Here is an 18,563-nt window from a genome sequence, read left to right on the forward strand (position 1 = left end):
TCCATTCTTTCTCCCTTCTATAAATGTATTTGATCACAGTATTAGAGGATCAAAATGGTCCTGTTACAATAACTGTTATGTACTTGTTTTCACATGATGTAACTGAAATAAGTTCATTAAATAATCACTTGCTAAACTGATCAAAAACATTTGGGTGTGAAATCAAGATGTTTGTATGAAGATTCTTGCAATTAACATTACACTGATGAGCCTGAATACACTGAATACCACACAACTTGGACATGACTCATTCACACAACACTTTTTTTTTTTTTTTTTTAAAGTCAATTTATTTTTACAACAAAAACTGCCTTAAGCTTTGACGGCGAATTTGCGAATGGAATACAAGCGGTCTTTCCTCTCCATCTTCTTGGTCTTGAGACACTCCTCATGCTTGTTCAGCCTGCGGCGGATTGCTCTGGTCTTTCTGGGTCTCAGGTCCAAGGGCTTGTACTTCTTGCCCTGAAAGCAGAAATGTAGCATGAAATACGTGCCTAGTTGAATAATACAAACATTGCCTAACTCACTAGGTTTGAATTGTTGCTATTGCATTGCTTTTCATTTCTGGTTGTGGAATATTCAACTATAGCACTACACTAGGCTTTAGTCAGGGTTGAAATCCATTATAGTTCTCCAACACACAGTAAACAACTATTCTCCAGCATGTAGGCTATAATGTGGTCATCTTTGATAGACATTATACAGACTATGGCTAAGGTGGCCAGACAAGGCGGCTGCTTTCACCCAAATCTAAATCAGCTAAATCAAAGTCAACCAGTTTCATCAATGGGTGTGAAAACAAAAAAACTAAAGAAAATAGATAGAAGTCAAAATTCAATGACTATATGAACAGATAAAAACACTGACTGACAGACAATCATGCTGTAGCTTGTTTCTCCTGAAACCCTCTACTTCAGACACTATTGACAATTCTGTTTAAAACCAATAGGAATATATGCCCTAGTAGTCTATCCAAAGAACTGATCTGACATTAGACACACTCAATTTACCCAGTGCATTGGATGGGCAGGATATGCACTCATCAACCATTCCATTACCCCCCTAGTGTAAACCCCACCTACCCACTGTATTAAATGAGCTAAACTGAACACCCAATTACTCTGTAAGGAAGTCTGGCTAAAACTAAGAATGTGTTTAAACAAAACTGTCAATAATGTAGGTGGTGGGATTCAGGAAAACAAGCCATCACAGTCAAAGCCCGAGGAAACTGGTGGATTCAGAAGCTGAATTAGTGTGGGTAGAAATCGGCAGCCTTTTCTTTGGTGGGTTCTTAGATGCCATGTGAGGGTCCTCGGGCTGCGGCTAAGGGTGCTCTTACCTTGTAGAATTTCCTCAGGTTCTCCTTCTGTGTCTGGTTGATGACAGTCAACACTCTGGCGATGGACTTACGCACAACACAGCTAGAGGGGGAAAGACAAAACAACGTTAGACACACTAGTTTGGCTGAAAGTAAAATGCAAGCACAGGCCTTTACTCAGTTAGACGTTTGAGATGGCTCTTTCAATTAAGATTGGTTCAGTGGGACCAAAACCCTGCATAGTATATTCTTGACATACCCTAGCAATCACCTCAATTTCAGGAACGAAATAAGTAGCAACAATTGGTGACAGAGCACTGAGTCTTTCACCAGAATGTGGCACGCCAATATTTGTGGCAGTGACAGCTATGTCCAATTCAGGACCTGTGCCAAGCTCACACCAAGTAATTCAGCTGCCCAAAGGATACTTACATCTTGGACAGTTTGGAGGCAGCTCCACCAGTCACCTTGGCTACACGGAGCTGGGACAGCTCAACCTTCAGGTCATCCAGCTGCTTGAGCAGCTCCTCCTTCTTCTTGCCCCTGAGATCTCTTGCCTTGATTTTAGCCTGTGTAAGAGAAAGAAACAGGGAAACGTAAATTAGATGTAATGTTCATGCGTCTTAAGTTTCACGTTATATGGTATTAGTTGACATGGTATACCAAACAGCCACATAGCTGAGCACGTCTGGCCAATTTGACTAGTGACACTTCATTGAGCGTTGTCCGCATGGAAGATCTAATCCATTACAGCAAGTGACAACTTGCTAAAACCATAATTCATTATTGTAGTCAGCAAGGTCCAACTTGGAAAATAATTCACGTATGTTTGATGCAGTTCAATTTAAGTGCACGCGCCAATCCTCCAAGCAGAAAATGTGGCCAGCTAAGCCACATCCCGGTGCTGGGCTAGCTAGCTAGCTAGATAGATAGATAGCAAGCTTTTAGGAAAATATCGGGCTAGCTACATCAAATTGTCAAAAGTCACTTTAAAGCCACGGATTTTTCAGCTGCGGATGATATATTTCCAGCAAATTTTGTCATAGCCGCCCGGGAACAGTGCACGGGGATGTAACTAGATCACGCTTTCTTCCCGTAACATGGCGAAGACTCCATTATGAAGGCTAGGGCTAGCGAGCGTTTTACTTGTTGTGATGGCATGCGATAAAATAGACCTCAGTCAAAAAAATCCGAAGTCCACAATCACATCACACACATAGAAAGACGGATAAGACACTTCTGTTTGTGAATATGAGCAACAGCAGTCATTTAGAGGGGGAAAATGCATGACAATTCGGATAAATTGAAGAGATGCAGTCCCCACTCACCATGGTCCTCGCTGCTGCCACAGGAAAAGAACGTACGACCACGTGTTCACGAAAATCAAGCTTTCCGGTGAGGCGTCTTCTTCATTTCCCAACGTAGCACGACTTTATAATGCCCATAGCGTCACCCAGTGGAGTCAGATGAACATTTTATGTATACTGTAGGTGTATAACTTCTCTGTGTAACGTATGTAATATGTATGTATAATAATATAATCTATCGTCATTATATAATCTATAATGCAATCACTAAAAGAAGAAGGGTGACGTCAAAATAAAAGGCAACAGCTCACAGTCTGCATCTTTTATTAGAATCATGAAAACTCTGCCCATAGGCAAAATAACAAAACAAAACTTGATTTATTAACAGTGCACTAACAATAAATGAAGACACAACATGAATGGAGGTCTCTTGAAATTAAAACAAAGAGGATATCTGTTGTTAATGTTTTCCTGTATAGTTGAACACAAAGAGGAATACAACTGTTTAAAGAGTGCACTGGCTCTCGATGATTCCCATTGTGATTGCAATAGATTGATAAGTGGATTCTATTCCTCAGAGCCACCTGTGACTGTGCTACCAGGGAGGTATAACTCCAGACTCTATTCCATGTGCTTTGTCCTCACTGATGATGAGAGATCATGAAGGATCTCAGCTGAAGTGATACCAGTCACCATGCAGTGACATGTCACAATAGCTGTGTTACTGCACAGATAAACTCAATTTGTGGTGGTTTGTCTTTGAATGCAGATTGTATCCTTTTCGCTCCATTGTTATCAGAGTAATGGCTGAAAAAGTCCTGTAACGTAACTACACATGAAGACATGCATCACTGCATTGGTATGATGTACCCTCTGGGGCTAATAACGTGGGCATTGGAGTGATCTAGAATGCAGACAGGCGTGTTATTGCCTCACACCTTTATCATTAGAATGGATCACATTCTACTCAGAATACAGGATTTTCTTCTATACAGAAATCCAATACTAGTGTAAGGCATGCAGATTCCCTGGAGTTCCCTCCACGAGGAGATTAACGCTCTTACATTGTAAGCTCATATGGGATACAAACAAACAGATAAATAAAGAACAAGTACAGGGTGAAAAATATTACAAGAGGTCAAACAAAATCATTTACATCCACTGATTTATAAAGTTCTCAATGCATATGTACAGTTTTCATATATAAATAGACATATGGAATGTACTGTCATTTACACTAACACAAGGCAGGTAAAGGTAGAGCACGTCCTCCAATAATTCTTATTTAGATATCTTTCAGTTATAATTTACTTAATCAACATTATATTAAAACAATTCCTGTTTGCCTCTTTACACCACATACATTTTGTTATCATTGATATGATATCAAACCCATCAAACCCATGTACAGTATGGCTCTCACCTCCCCCTCAGACAACAGCAGACCGTTACAAGCTTCCATTTTAACTGGTGAATGTTCCTACATTAGCCCCCTGTTACAGGAAAGAACCAAATAAAAGACTGTTTAAGATCCTTCAGAAATCAGGAGCTGTTTCAGTCAACTAGAGAAGTTGACTAGTTTAGTAGAACTAGTCAACTTTAGTTGACTAGTTGGAGCGTTTAGTAGAAGAACCTGTCATTGTGCACTTAAAAAGATCCCTTTCCCAACCATAGTACCATTTTCTATGTCTAAATGAAAGAAAAATCAAAAGACATTGGAGAACATTAAGACAGCGATCACCTTCTCATGACAGTCTGGTAGATCTGACACCTCCACCACTTAGAGCAGGATACTAACACACATTTGTACTGTGTCCATCAGAGAGCTAGAACTCCTCTTGATAACTTACTTCCACAAGGGAGAAATTTTACATTTATCAGGAGGATCAAAACCACCATGTCTTCTTTAACCATGTATTTGTTGTAGGCTACATAAAATGACCCCCCCCCCCCAAAAAAAAAAAGAAAAGATGAATAGAGGATAGAACATAGAAGAAGACAGATAGAAGACATGTTGGTTCTCCACGTCATTTTGGAGCCATTCTCTGTCCTTGAAGAGCAGGAAAACAGTCCCTCCCTGGAGAAGTTGAGAAGCTACATAGGAATCTGTGTCAGAGACCGTTTTAAAGCTTGAGTAGTGTCCTCTTCAGAATGTTGCTTGCCACAGTGATGGAGGAGACATGCACGAAGGACATGATAAAAGGCTTGTGAGTGTCTTTGTCCTCTCTCTCCCTGCATCACTTCAGGTTTAACCACTTCAGCTCCAGTGAGCAGGTGCTCCTGAAACTGATGGCCGAACACTGCCCTTTGGAGAAGGCTTGGATCCAAACCAGGACATCTGGAAAAAAAGGAGCAGTGCTTATTATATCAAAGCAAAAACATCACAATACTGTATCAATAAGCATTACAGCTGGAAAACGTACAGAAAAGTAGCCTCAGTAAAATAACCATTAACACACTGCAGCGTAGGTAATTCTAAATTAAGCAACTGATACATTTAGCAGGTATATTTAAGGAATGAGGGCAATTGGGAGGAAAAAGGTGTCCTGGCCTATTTTACAGACACTGACTAGTATACAGGCTATTAATGTTCATTTGGATACATACATCTCTACAGCATCAGGAAGCGGAGGCCTGAGAGGATAAACTCACCTTGTACTCTAGAGTCTGTTTCAGCATGTCCTCTTCCTCCCGAGTGAAGTTCAGCAACACAGACACCGCTCTTATCAGCTGAAATGCCTGAGAGACAGACGCAGAGAGGGGGAGAGATTAGAGACAGGCATGACCATAGACAAAGGTTGTGTGTGGTACAGCTATGGTTGACATCATAATAATAATTGTATAGCACTTTTCACGACAAAACAAATCTCAACAGGGCTAGGGCTACAGGTAAACATGGGGAGAGAGAAGGTGCCAGATCTTACCTCAGCCTCTCTCGATGACATGAATTTGAGGACCACATGTTTGAGGTACTCGAAGTTGATCTCTCGGGAGTCGTTGAGGTCTGAGGTGTTGGTGACAGTGGTGTTGGAAGTGGTTGGGGCTAAGCCAGAGAAAGGGGCTGAGGCGGGTGAGGGCTCGAGGCACGCTCTCTCTAGCCTCTCCTGCCTCTCTCCTCTCCCCTCCTGGACTCTCTCTTTCCCCTCAGACTCCGGTTCAGGTTTCAGCTTCTGCAGTGGAGACAGAAACACACACCATCATAAGGGAGAGAGCACAGGTTGACCACAAGGCCATCATTTACAAGCCTGATGATATTTAATCTGTTGAAATCCATATATAATACAGTATATCTCACCAGCTCCTTCTGCAGGGTCCTCTTCAGCTCCGCTAGCCTCTGCTGCAGCTGCTTAATTGTCTGAAAAGCAAAAAGCATCCAATAACGACCATTACTCAAAAACAACAGCAGCTGAAAGGGATGTGCTCCAGTTATCTCAGACAGGCAATGATGATCTACCCATGCATGTTTCCTGTGTCCCATGTTTTGTGGTACTCAAAGTTGATCTCCGGCCCATACTAGATGTTCATTACTGACCTTGTTCTTCTCACTGAGCTGCTGCTCCAGGTCTTTGTTGACCGTCTGCATGTGGTCCAGGTCATCCACGGTCACGGCCCCGTTGTGGTCCTGCTCACACACCTCTGGAACCTGCAGCTGCTCTGTCAGGGTCTCTAGCTCCACCTCCAGGTCCGATACCTGGGCAACACACACAGTCAGACAACCCAGCCACAAAGTCAAATAAGGGACACAGGAATACTGTACAAACAGGTTGGCATGTTGTGGTGTTTGATCTGGAGTGAAAGACTTTGGAGTTGTACATGGGGAGATGAGTTCATCTCTCGTCCAAGTGTGGATGAAAGACTAGAAGTGGGTTAATTATGTAAATCTTAGAAACCCGTGTGTCCCCTTGTGCGTGTTCTGACCCGTGATTGACAGGAGTCCAGCTGTTGGGTCTGCATGAGGACCTCTTGCCTCAGGCTGGCCAGCTGGCTGTCTTTCTCCACCTCCCTCTCCTCCGTCTGCGCCCGCAGTCTCCCCGTCTCCTCCTGCAGCTCAGACAGCAAGCTCTGGGCAGCCTGCAGTTCTGCAATACAAAACACAGACAGATAAGACACATTAACACTAAAACACTGCATTAAATCAAAACTACAGCTCAGGCTTCAGTGTAGAATATGTGCACCGCAGAACTATTAGTGAACGATGACGACTTTCGTAAATGTGTGTTTACCATTGCGGTGTGTGTGGAGTTCCTCCTCTCTCTGCTTCAGCTGCTCAGTGACATGGGCCAGTTCCTGCTCTGCGGTTTGAATAACTGCTGTCATCTCCCCTACCTAGAAAAGAACACAGGAAATTACATCCTATATCATTTAGTGTCAGAGCACATCACGGACAACGGACATCATTACCAAACTGAATGATCTTGGGGTTAAGGGCAATTTGGTCTATAAACAGTGCAGATAATGGTGTTTGGATATTCGTAAGAGCATAGACGCATTCAGATAGCGAAAATGTAGAACATGGGTGCCTAGGGACCTGCAGTTGGAGCTCCTCCTTCTGTCTCCTGGTGTCCTCTAGAGCCTTGGCTATCTCCACGCTCACAGTCTGCCTGCTGCTCAGCTCCGCCTGCAGAAACCACAGGGCCACAGATTAAGCTATGTGTACGGGCCTGAGGGTAATCACTTCCTCTGTTCAAGCAACTGGCTCATCGAAAACTAGGAAGTGTGTCTGACCCTGGCCTCCTCCAGCTCCTCTGTCCGTTTCTTCAGTGTCATGTCCGCTTCCTCTCTTCCCTGCAGCAGAGACGTTTTCTCCTGCTCCAGCTCAGCCTGGGAAGCAGAAGAGAGGAGAGAGAAGTAAAGTAGGGTTTAGAGCAAGATAAGCAGGAATTAGAGGACATAGGGACACAGTCCAATACAGACAGATAAATGTTTGATGGCCTTGTTGGAGAATCCTGTTCCGTGCCAGCACTGTAGCGGAGATTGAATTACATGGCAACTGATAATAAGCTAAGAATGCTATGGAACAGTTGCCACGTAAACAAACCAGAGAAATCAGCAGTTGAAAACACCCAAGTAGTCAGGTTGTTATTGTAAAAGAGAATGTGTTCTCAATGACTTAACTTGTTCAATAAATCAATTTAAACTCGAGGTCATAAAAACCCATGCAATACCACGTTACTAAGGACTGGGCGTTGACTAAAACATGACTGAAGCACTGAGTGTGCAAAACCCTGCTTCAGTGGAAACGAGAGTGGAGAACGGCAACTCACGATCCTGCCTTGAGCAGAGGTCCGCTCTGCGCCTCTTTCCGCCTGCAGCGCGGTGAGCTGCCGCTCCAGTGAACCGGCCCTCTCCTGGCCCTGCCGCTGCTCTGCAGACACTTGCTGCTGCAGACTCTCCCTCTCGGCACTCCACCCTGCCTGCTGTGGAAGGACATAAAAGAGGGAGAGAGCGACCTCAGCATCAAACCCGCTCACATCCGCTTTGCGTCAATTGTCTAGTCCTAGAGGGAGGACAGAACATGAGAAAGTCCCCTGAAAATGGCCCCTTGCTCAGCCTCAGCGTCCATTTTGTTCATGAGCCAAGGGAAAGCAAAGCATCGCTCATAAGCAGACATATTTACCAGTTGGTCCAGTTGTGCTTGTTTGTCAGTGATTTGCTGCTCGATGCTCTTGAGTCTCTCGTCGCTTGCTGAGACCTGCCGTTCCAGACCTGCTATCTGTGAGAGAGAGAGAAAGAAAGAGACGCAGGGCCGAGTGAGAGAGCCTGCGAGGAAAGAGGCACCACTGGTCTCGAAGGCTTCCTTCTACCAACAGGTGTGCCTGTTCTCTTACCTGTGCGTCCGTCCTCTCCCTGTAGGACTTAGAGGAGTCGTCTTTGTGTCGCAGCAGGGTCTGCAGTTCAGTCACGTTGATGCTGACTCTGGAGATCTGCGGGAGGAGAGGTGCCAAAGTCGATATGGTCACCCAAGACGGCCTGCACAGTTTTCATATACGGTATATTCCCGTTGATGATGGTGTATATGAGTGTGTTTGTACGTATGCGTGTGTGTGAAGATGAGGAAGGCTAAAGAACAGGTAGCAGTAGACAGGTGTGTTTACCTGTGACTCCAGTGAGCTGACCGTGTCTGCGTGGTTAGTGCGTGCCTCAAGCAGCTCCACTCTGGTGTCCTCCAGTCTCTGCTCCAGAGTGGACTTCTACACATAGGCAGAACCAAAACACAGGAGTGTCACATAAGATATACCCCTACACCGTTAGGATCTTAACGTCTTCCCATTCCACCAGTGAGGAGTTCCAGTTCCCCCTCTCCCAGATGGCTGGCAGTGCTGGTTTACCTCTTTGTGCAGCTCCTGCAAGACCTCATCTTCGCTCATGTCTCCCTGCAGATGTCTCTCCAGAGAGGCGACCTTCTCCTGCAGGTCCAGAAGCTGACGCTCCTTCTCCTCCTCTGTCACTGCAGCCTGGGGAGGTCAGCAGGGAGAGAGAAAAAGAGAGGGATGTGTCAATCACTGGGAGTACTTCCACCCTGTGCTGGGGTCTGGGTCAGGGTCAGGAGGAGTAGGGCTTAGATGTGGCGGAGTTCAAGGATGGTCTGACCTTTTGTTGCTGTAGCTTGAGGGCATCATGGTCTGCCTGCAAGGTGTGACGTGACCTCTCCAGAGATGCTGCCGAGCTCTGCGACTGAACACACACACACACACACACACACACATCAGTATGCCAACTTTATATTATATAGTTTGTAGTTTTTAATGAGGTAAAGGAATTGTGTTGTTGCTCAGGCTGTGAGGGTTCCAGAAGAACTCACCTTCTGGAAGTCCTCAGACACCTGCTGGATGACCCTCTGCAGTTCCTGGCTCCTCCCCTCCAGCTCAGTAATCTTCTTCTCAGCTTCCTCTTTGACCTCCAGTAGCTCCTCTCTGCAGGATCCACACACAGGAAAACCTGTACTCAAAAACTCAGCCACAGTGAAACAAATATTTTTTTAAATGTTTTTATTTATTTAAAAAAATTATAAAAAGAGGAAAGGGGACGAGCTCAGTACTCTTACTGTAAGGAACATTAGCTATGCACTATCATGAAGGCAACCATTTCCATCCACAGGAAGATTACAATTTTGACCATTCAACAAACTGAAGCACATTATAAATAATACCATTCCAATCTCTGTGTCCTTACCTTTCGATCTCTAGCTCTGTGTTCAGGCTGCAGCTTTCCTGATGCTCCTCTCCCAACGCCTGCAACTTCTCCTGGGTTTCAGCCAACGACTTTTTCGCAGTCTGCAGTTCAGCCTCTTTCTGCTGGAGTTCTCTCTCACGTTGGCTCAGCTGCTCCTCCTTTCTCAGCAACTACAGTAACACACAACCAAAGAAAACACTTATTTGACTATAATCTTATTTTCAGAGGTGATATGAAAACCTTCAGTAACGCACAAACATAGTATTTCATCCAGGTGGAAAGAACACGGAAGTAGCCACAGCTTTTTGATTAGACTGGATCCACCTGACAAGTCTATGTTTGACTTGTCTTCTATATGCCATGTAGTGGGCTAGACAGTGGGACTCTTGTGCGTATTACTTACCATGTGTTTGACTTTGGCAAGCTCCTGCTGCTGGAAGCCTTCCAGCTCGTCCAGATCGTCCCTCTTCTGGAACAGGCTGAGACTCTGCTCCATCATCTCGTCCAGCCGCACAGACATAGACTCCTTCTCCTGAAGGACAGGACACAAGGGGATGACAGTGTCAGAGCTAACTCTAATCCATCAAAACAAACTACGACGTCTAACTAGCTGAATGAGGATTCATAGTGTTGGATGGGGCTTACTGTACCTGCTCCAGTGAAGCCATTCTTTCCACCCATTCCTACAGACAAGAGCAGGAACAATTAGACTGTATCTCTTCTAAAACCATGAATACAGCTAAAAAGGATGCATTTTTGTGCAAAGGGTATGGTGCTCACCTGATCCTTCTTCTCCAGAGCTGATGCCATCCCTTCCGCCATTTTGGCTCTGCTGACCTGATAAGTCTCATTCTGGTCCTGCAGTTTCCTCATGGATGCTGGGTAGTAAAAGAAAGAAAAAGACACAGAGGATGATCAACGATTACGCGCTATAGAATGCCTCAATTCAAACAACAGCGTGTATAGGTGCCAGAGTTGTTAGTAGCTGAGAGCTGTGGGAGCGTGAGAGTCAAATTTACCAGTGGACCAAAGTAAGTGTTTCCAAGAAGCAAAGGCAAGCAGTGCATCTAAGCATGGTGAAATCTGGACTTGCATGTTGCATTGGTTGCATCTTTCTAACAAAACATATGAACAAAAGTGGTGTCACACAATCTGAAGCAAACCTTGACAGTACATGACATTTGCAAGCTACTGAACAGCAAGAGTGATGTAAATATGTACATACAGATCAACTCCCAGTTTCAAATTACCCAACATAACCATCACATGACTCCAGTGGAAAGACCTACTTATAAATATTACCACAAGCATTTCTAAACCATTGCACGGCAAGCTAGGGCTCATGGAAAGAGAGAAATATGAAAACCTATAGAAGAGAAAGCACATGATCTGAACCCATTAGTGAGAGAGATTGATGGTGCGTTGAGTGACCCTTGTCAGTCACAGCCAGCAGACAAACACATGAGAGAGGGAAAGAAAGCAAAATGGGAGGATAAGAGAGGTACGTACAATCCTGATGTTTTTCTAATGCAATTTCAAGCTTGTCCTTGGTCTTCTGCATAAGTCGGAGCTGCTCAGCGTAGTCTAGTGGCAGGAGGTGGGGTGATGGGATATCAACAGCACAAAAACAGACACGCACACACACACACACAAGTACACACAGGAAAGGGGGACAGGTGGATGAGGGGGAGGTATAAAATAAATGAAGAGAGGCAAACAAAAGGATAAACATGATTGTGGAAAAAAATGGGAGGAAAAAACAATGATTTTCTTAGATGTGAAAACCATCCAGGTTAAGAGGCTGCATGAGGTTGTGCGACCTTTAACCTTTACTAAGGGGTCACACACACCACCTCAAGGGGAGAAGCAGCTATCACACTAATCAGAGAACCTACAAAGGTCACTAAAAGCCATAGAACATTTGCTCTTAACGTTCACCAGATGGAATGTGTAATTGAGTCCTAATTGCTCCAAATACTTGAGTCCTAATTGCTTAATTGCCCCATACTGTATATATTCAGTCTAGGGATCATGTGACAAATCTTTTTTCCCTACACAACTAATCGCCTATTTTCTTATCGGGAGGGAGGGGGTTTCACATGAACGTGGGAAATGGTCATGTTGTGCATGGGCAATAAGGTCTATCTACCAGTTCAACATTATAGGAGTCAAAATACACCAGCTGTATCAAAAAAGAAATATAAAACAATTTTCGAGTACAGATTTTTCTTAAGCGATTATGAGTCCAGGTAAGAGTACACAAAAAGAAACATTGTAAAAGTTACCCCAACCATACCTTTGTGAGGTGTTAAGGACAAAAACCATGAGGTCTAGACAGAGACAAGACACTACATGTTTATTATGAGACCTATGCACTGATTGAACTGCTCTGGGTAGAAGTTGCCTCTAGGCACAGATCTAGGGTCATCTTACCCAACCCCAATCCTAACCTTTACCAGAAATACAACCGACCTTAGATCAGAATCTAAGGGCAACTTCAGCCTACTCCTCGTGGATCTATTGTACACAGACAAGTCTTACCTGATAGTTTGGCCTCCAGTTTGCGAATCTGATCATTCCTTCTGAGGATCTGGGAGGACAGGTCATCTCTGGAGCTACTGCCATCAGAAGCCTGGAGGTGAACATGAACACAGAGGGATCCTCATCAGCGAAGTAACTCAAATAGTCTCATTGTCGCTTACATCATGGCAATAGGACAGCAGGTAGAACAGTCTATGGAGATTTAGGCCTACAAAATGCTGTAGGATGTTAATAATGTTAATAGAGTTTATGAAATATGGATAACCAACCGACATCCGCTCTCTATAGATGACCTCTCCACTTTAAGATGCGGAGGGTGTTGCCTTTAAATTAATCTGCCTATGTATTATTTTGCTTTTACTTTCTTATAAATTTGACTTGGGATACTGGTGACTTGATGATCTTGTCACTGACATAAATAATTCAATGCAGTGCAAATGAGAAAGGAAAGATACACAAGCCCTAGGAGACAGGATCTGGGTGAACCTGTGTAAAATGAGCCACTCTATAGATCTAAACACTAATTAAATCACAACTAAAGATTGGCACCAATCAGCCAGTTCGGTTTATGATCATACAGTTAGCAACCTATGCTGAAGAATTGTTGATATCCTATGTGGAATATTATCCCTAAGACAGATACATTGTCATAACAATAGACCTACACTATCAGACAGTGTGTTCAACAGCCTAATGCAAAAGAGAAAAAGAACATGGTTTGTGTGTCTGTGTGCTGACGTGTGTGTGGTCAAGTGAGAACTGAACAGAGCAGGGCTGACCTGACAGGTTCAGGTTACACGAGTTTGTGCTTTAAGACTCAACTAATTAACCACCTCCATGCTGACATTTCAAAATGTATGTCTTCACTCACAGGAGCTTTCCTAACTACTGTATAAATATCTACACATATTGACTCCATTACAGATGCCAATCACCATCAGACACACCCATGAAATAACAATGGCTGACTCATGCAACTCACATTCCAAGAATAATATCAACCAACTAATGACTATTCTTAGTAGTCTGGACCTCTAACAAGACCACTGCACCCAACTTCGGAATAAAGGCCTGACAAATCCCTCCACTGTCTCAACATAATTGGCTACAGGCCTAAATAATGTAATCTAGGAAACCTTTTTTCCTGATATTCATAAATCAGAAACCATTAAGATATTGATCCCCTGAAAGTGTGAATGCAGGCTTTTTGACATCACTGTGAGGGGAGATCCGATACGCACCATCTACATGTCAGTGATTTACATCATTACAGTCCCTGGGGGCTCTATTTCATAGGAGAAAGCCTCTGAAAGGCTCTTAACTGACCACAGAGGGGAGCACTAATGGAGGACTGGGACCATTACATTCAAGGAGGGGACTGCTTCACAATATCCTAAACAGTGAGAACATTGCTCTAGAGATAGCCAGCAAAATGATATCAGAGTACGAGTAATTGGGATAAAAAAATAAAAATAATAATAATACAAGAAATCCTCTAAGAATTGGTAATCTCTTCATCAGCTAAATAAGGTCTTAACCTGGAAAACCTTTATGGGTTATATGTGACACACCACTCAAGTGATTGGAATGAACAGAGTGACTGACAGTGAAGTAGGCCTACTGGTACTTACAAAGTCATCTCCTGAGTCTGCCCCCACTGAGGTAATGGACTCCTTACTGATGGAGCGAGGCATGCGGACACCAGTCCGGGGGGCTGTGGCAGCCTCCTCAGCAATCTTCTTTTTCAGCTTGGCAAACATATCTCCCCAGTGTTTGTGTTTCTTTACCCAAGTGTAGCGTCCTCTTCAATGGCTCTTCCAACCCCCCCCCCACAATGAAAGTCCTCTCTCAAGCTGTGGTACTTCAGGGTCCCTTGTTTTGTTCACAGAACAGCTGTATTGCAGTGCAGCCTGGTCTAACAGTATCAGGAGCTTTCATTGCCATTCTTGTGTCAATCTGAAATATACAACAGAATGAGTCATTGGACCATGAAGACAGCAATGGCAAGTGGCAATATCACCAAATACAATATCATCAAGATGGTGACTATCAATGCTTTCAGGTCTACTTACTATATAAATTCAATGTCAAAAACCACAAACATAATCCAGGTAAATCAGTTGTTTATTCTTCATCAAATCTGTTGACAGGTAAGATAGCATTTCTAACAAATTAGCTTGGAGTCAAGCCAGGACAATATGAGCCGGCTAGTGTGATTTCTGAGCTGGCTGACAAGAATCGAAAGGCTGGAGCTTCTGTAGGCTGAACTACTAGCTAGATGGCTACTACTAGACTGACAGGGCATTGGCAGAGACAACAATCTAGCATTGCAAGCTAGCAGCAAGCTATATTGGCTGGCTATCTTGTCCCTCGATACGCCTGTTAGAACACGCTCTTCCAACCCCTTAGCTAGCTGATGAGTATACTCACATTTCTGAGCATAAAAAGACTGATCGAGTGCTTGGTATAAACAATGAAGATGTCTGGCGAGTTGGCTGAGGCATAGCCTGCTAGCTATCTAGCTGCCAAGACGAGGGAATTCTTACCGTGAGACCTTCGACGAAGTAAAAAGTTGCCACTAACATCCATTGTGTATTCGCAATTCCTCCAAGTCATAAATATACATGAAATATAGGTCGTTATTATGAATGTCTATCCACTTGGCTAGCTATACCTCGACTTGTAGCTTTCTTGGGCTAGCTCGCTAACACATCAACACGTAATCTCCCCGTCCATATGACTGATGACGTTTCCTGCGCGTTCGTATTCATAGGACAGCTGGAGAAGGAAGGTGTGGAAAAGGATCCGCCTTGACAGTCAAGAAGAGGTGCATTTCACGCAGATCTACACCTACAGTTCTATACCTACAGTTCTATACCATTGGAACAGATCAACCTTACATGTCTTTTGGATTGTGTCATCATCATTTTTAATTCATTATTAACTTCCTTTCATATCACACAAAAACGTCACAACTGAATAAGGACATGTGTATTATTGTAATAACATGGTAATAGACAACTATTTTCAGATTTAAAGCTTTATTATAAGACTAAATAAGACAGCACAAAGGCAGGTGCATGCCCCATTTAAACATCTGAATAAAAGCAATATTGCAGTGCTTTGTTTTCGATATCTACACAATACATGAGATGTAATAAATTTAACACAAAAACATTTAATCCAACATCTGAGAAATAGCATCCTCTAAACAACCTGCAAACTCACCATAGTCAAACTGAACATGTAATCATTTTCAGTGAGGTGCTCAAACGATGCAATCCTTTTTTCAATTCATCAAGTGAACAGTAAAACTACCGTGGTGAATTTAACATTGTTTAGCTTAGACATTAATTGACTTCAGTCCATCACAAAATTTGTGATTTCAGCCTTTGCCTTCATAAAAATGACATAACATTGGTGAAGACATGTGCATACTCTGGCACCAAGATATGAGCCATAGTTATCTTTAGTAAGAGATCTAAAACATTTTTAAAAGACAATAATGGCGTTACTTATACGGTGTGTGAGCACATGTGCATTGACACACAGAGCTACGAAAGCGGACACAGAAACAGAACTGTACAGTAGACTACATATGAATTATATAATCACCAGTGTCATTCCACCAGATAAAAGTTGTTGTATTGTGATACAAAACAAATGTGATGCTTGATAACAGGGTGGGCAATTTTTACAGGAAATATGGTGTTGTTGTTCTGGGTGGAATGACTCTCTCTGAATCAGGCACTGCTCGGAACAGCTTGGGCTCCCTCGTGTTGGCGTCCTTGAAGACCATGATGGAGGCGATATTGCCGCAGCGATAGCAGTAGTTAGGAGCAGACCAGACCGTTACCAGTTTCTCATCGAACATGAACTTGTAACCTTCGTGAACAAGTTGATGTGCCCGACAGATCAACTTCAAGTTGTTGATGTGGACAAACTACACATCATGGGAAATGGAGAAAGACAGATGGAGACAGAGAGAGAGAGAAATCATAGCATTACTTGTAACATATCCCATTCTCCTATCTTATATTCATTGCTGTGTAAAACATTATTCTCACCTCGTTGGTGACCTTTGCACCAAAGAGCCATCCAGCTCCCCTAGGGCTGATGGCCCAAGTGTCAACATCCTCAGGGTCAGACCAGACCAGGTCACAGAAAGCTCCCTTGTGAGGGATTTCTTGGTTCCGCTCAATGGTTCTGATCTGGTCTAGGGTCTTAATGTCTGGAGAAAGGCCCCCATGGACACACAGGACCTGCTCATCCATCAGCTAACACAAGAAAATACAACCAAGGCAGAACATTAGAATGTGCCGTAACACTAAAACACTAACAAGAAGACAGTAGAATTTCTCATACATTATGTGATCATCATGTTACCTAACTGTGCTGAATTTTAGAACCGAACCTCAAATTCTCTATCACTTAGAAAAGGTGAGGTTCAGGGTTAAGTACATTTCTGATAAGACAATTTTACTCACAGCTGCAACTGTAAGCATATCAAACACTTTGGTACAGTAGCGCCAGGCATTGGCATTTCCATATTTTGTTTGGCATTCATCTGAAAGGCAAAACAGAGCAGGGACATCCCATTTACAATCACCCGGAACTAAATGTGTAATGTGTGAGGGAGTGTCACTATAGGACAAAACACATTCTCACAAGTCTGAGAAACAAAACTACCAATACATTACGAACTAGAATAGGGAGTATATTTACCATATGCCATTATAACAGATCTATTTCATCAAGACATTTTAAATAAAATGAAATAGGAGTCAGTGGACTGGTAAGAGTCAGTGACGGGTTACATGCCAAATTCTTTATGACACCCAGATGTTTGGGTTAGTTTGTTGAGGGTAAGTGAGTCTATATCTATATCTATCAGAGCCATCATAGATCCATCTATATCGAAAATCTCACCATAAAAACCATACACTTGGGTTATCTGCCTGCTCTCATGGTTTCCTCTCAGGAGTGTGATGCGGTCAGGCCATTTGGCTTTTAACACCAGCAGGTATGTGAACGTCTCCAAGCTGTAATATCCCCTGTCAACAAAGTCACCCTGGAGATATACCACATAGATTACACTGATTAAAACTCATAAATGCATGATTGAACAATTATTGATGGATGTTGTAAACATTGAACTGTGTAAACCATAAACATGTAAAACTACAGTTGTATAAGACACATTCAGATAAATGGCATATTACAGGGATTTATAATTTGTCTTATACACACCATGAAAATATAGTTTGTGTCAGGAACTTGTCCTCCAGTTCTGAAGAGTTCACACAGATCATAGAACTAAACGCAACAGTAGAAAGACAAGCAACATTATTGTAGACAGGCCAAAACAGGAAACAACTGAATAAATGTCTTATCAATGCATCAGTTCTGATTGTGAGGTGTGGTTAGTGAAATACCTGTCCATGTATATCCCCACACACGGTCACAGGGGTGGACACAGGTTGAACGTTGGATTCCTCAAGCAATAGGTCACATACATAGTCACATAATCTCTGAAGAAAACACAAAATACAAGAACACAGTTAGAAGCACTGCAGCAACAATGTATCACAATTGTTGATATTAATCAGCATCATCATGACATCAACTCAAACAACAAAACGAAGTAAAGACAAGCCTGATGCCACACATACATAGGCTATGGTAGGTCTAGAAGGGAGCTGTCAATATTACCATAGGTAATGCACAAGTGATTTGGGAGATTAAGGTTAGCTTGCAAGCAGTGTCTGTCCAGAATCAGAGCCATCATACAGTATATGGCTCTGTGTGGGGAAACTAGCTAGTTAGCTAACTAGGCTCGCTAGCTACATTAGAAGTCATAACATGAGTGATACAGTTAGCGAGACAGATTGTCATTGGTAAGCCATAGCTACCTTTAGATCATTTTCGGGTAAATATTTGCACTGCTTGGCGATCTCCGCGTATTTATCCAGGTCTAGTGGTGCCATTGTACTAGCTAGTAGTAGCTAGCTACCAGCTGACGTTTTTCTACTCACTTGTTTCGATTCCGTGTAGCTGACACCGAATATGGTTTGTTGTGCTGCCATCTAGTGCAAGCCAGGGTGCTCTGGCGCAGGCTGTTTTTCTCTTGTCCGCATAGTGGCGCTCGTATATACGTGAAAATAAAGTGTAGGGCCATTAGGCCACATACACATCCACCAACTGGGACATCACCACTGGGCTTC

The 18,563-nt window shown here is 43.1% G+C and overlaps 3 protein-coding genes across 3 annotated transcripts; all 3 read right to left on the bottom strand.

Moving 5' to 3' along the window:
* Window positions 1–262: 262 nt before the first annotated feature.
* Window positions 263–2,691, bottom strand: rpl35 (ribosomal protein L35). Its single transcript, XM_083673112.1, has 4 exons — window positions 2,647–2,691; window positions 1,751–1,887; window positions 1,340–1,421; window positions 263–462 (listed from the first exon to the last, which is right to left on the bottom strand). The coding sequence occupies exons 1-4, from the start codon at window positions 2,647–2,649 to the stop codon at window positions 313–315; spliced, it is 372 nt and encodes a 123-aa protein (XP_083529238.1). The 5' UTR covers window positions 2,650–2,691; the 3' UTR covers window positions 263–312.
* A 241-nt stretch (window positions 2,692–2,932) lies between these two features.
* Window positions 2,933–15,055, bottom strand: golga1 (golgin A1). The gene is made up of 24 exons (XM_083673548.1): window positions 14,886–15,055; window positions 13,971–14,295; window positions 12,340–12,430; window positions 11,308–11,382; window positions 10,579–10,676; window positions 10,449–10,481; window positions 10,202–10,330; window positions 9,799–9,968; window positions 9,428–9,539; window positions 9,217–9,300; window positions 8,955–9,080; window positions 8,721–8,816; window positions 8,454–8,549; window positions 8,243–8,338; window positions 7,890–8,042; window positions 7,351–7,446; window positions 7,154–7,243; window positions 6,849–6,951; window positions 6,544–6,704; window positions 6,158–6,316; window positions 5,921–5,980; window positions 5,550–5,795; window positions 5,278–5,364; window positions 2,933–4,963 (listed from the first exon to the last, which is right to left on the bottom strand). Exons 2-24 carry the CDS (start codon window positions 14,097–14,099, stop codon window positions 4,883–4,885), a joined length of 2,571 nt encoding a protein of 856 aa, XP_083529674.1. The 5' UTR covers window positions 14,100–14,295; window positions 14,886–15,055; the 3' UTR covers window positions 2,933–4,882.
* Window positions 15,056–15,361: 306 nt separating this feature from the next.
* On the bottom strand, window positions 15,362–18,367 carry LOC310806554 (serine/threonine-protein phosphatase 6 catalytic subunit-like). Its single transcript, XM_083672697.1, has 7 exons — window positions 18,252–18,367; window positions 17,775–17,870; window positions 17,590–17,655; window positions 17,269–17,410; window positions 16,827–16,906; window positions 16,407–16,616; window positions 15,362–16,282 (listed from the first exon to the last, which is right to left on the bottom strand). The coding sequence occupies exons 1-7, from the start codon at window positions 18,324–18,326 to the stop codon at window positions 16,034–16,036; spliced, it is 918 nt and encodes a 305-aa protein (XP_083528823.1). The 5' UTR covers window positions 18,327–18,367; the 3' UTR covers window positions 15,362–16,033.
* Between the last annotated feature and the right edge of the window lie 196 nt (window positions 18,368–18,563).

This window comes from Argentina silus (assembly GCF_951799395.1).
Source record: "Argentina silus genome assembly, chromosome: 7".
NCBI classification, from domain to species: Eukaryota; Metazoa; Chordata; class Actinopteri; order Argentiniformes; family Argentinidae; genus Argentina; species Argentina silus.

What these genes read in the sequence shown, in the direction of transcription:
- rpl35 (XM_083673112.1), bottom strand. An exon ending in GCCTCCAAACTGTCCAAGAT is followed by an intron (nt 1,422 to 1,750) that starts GTAAGTATCCTT and finishes TTCCCCCTCTAG; the next exon opens with CTGTGTTGTGCGTAAGTCCA. An exon ending in ACCTGAGGAAATTCTACAAG is followed by an intron (nt 463 to 1,339) that starts GTAAGAGCACCC and finishes TTCTGCTTTCAG; the next exon opens with GGCAAGAAGTACAAGCCCTT.
- golga1 (XM_083673548.1), bottom strand. Translation starts at nt 14,099, where the DNA reads ATGTTTGCCAAGCTGAAAAAGAAGATTGCTGAGGAGGCTGCCACAGCC. An exon ending in GAATGGCTTCACTGGAGCAG is followed by an intron (nt 10,331 to 10,448) that starts GTACAGTAAGCC and finishes CCTGTCCTTCAG; the next exon opens with GAGAAGGAGTCTATGTCTGT. An exon ending in AAGCACAACTGGACCAACTG is followed by an intron (nt 8,043 to 8,242) that starts GTAAATATGTCT and finishes GTCCTTCCACAG; the next exon opens with CAGGCAGGGTGGAGTGCCGA.
- LOC310806554 (XM_083672697.1), bottom strand. Translation starts at nt 18,326, where the DNA reads ATGGCACCACTAGACCTGGATAAATACGCGGAGATCGCCAAGCAGTGC. An exon ending in ATATGCTTACAGTTGCAGCT is followed by an intron (nt 16,617 to 16,826) that starts GTGAGTAAAATT and finishes TTCTTGTGTTAG; the next exon opens with CTGATGGATGAGCAGGTCCT. An exon ending in GTGCAAAGGTCACCAACGAG is followed by an intron (nt 16,283 to 16,406) that starts GTGAGAATAATG and finishes CATGATGTGTAG; the next exon opens with TTTGTCCACATCAACAACTT.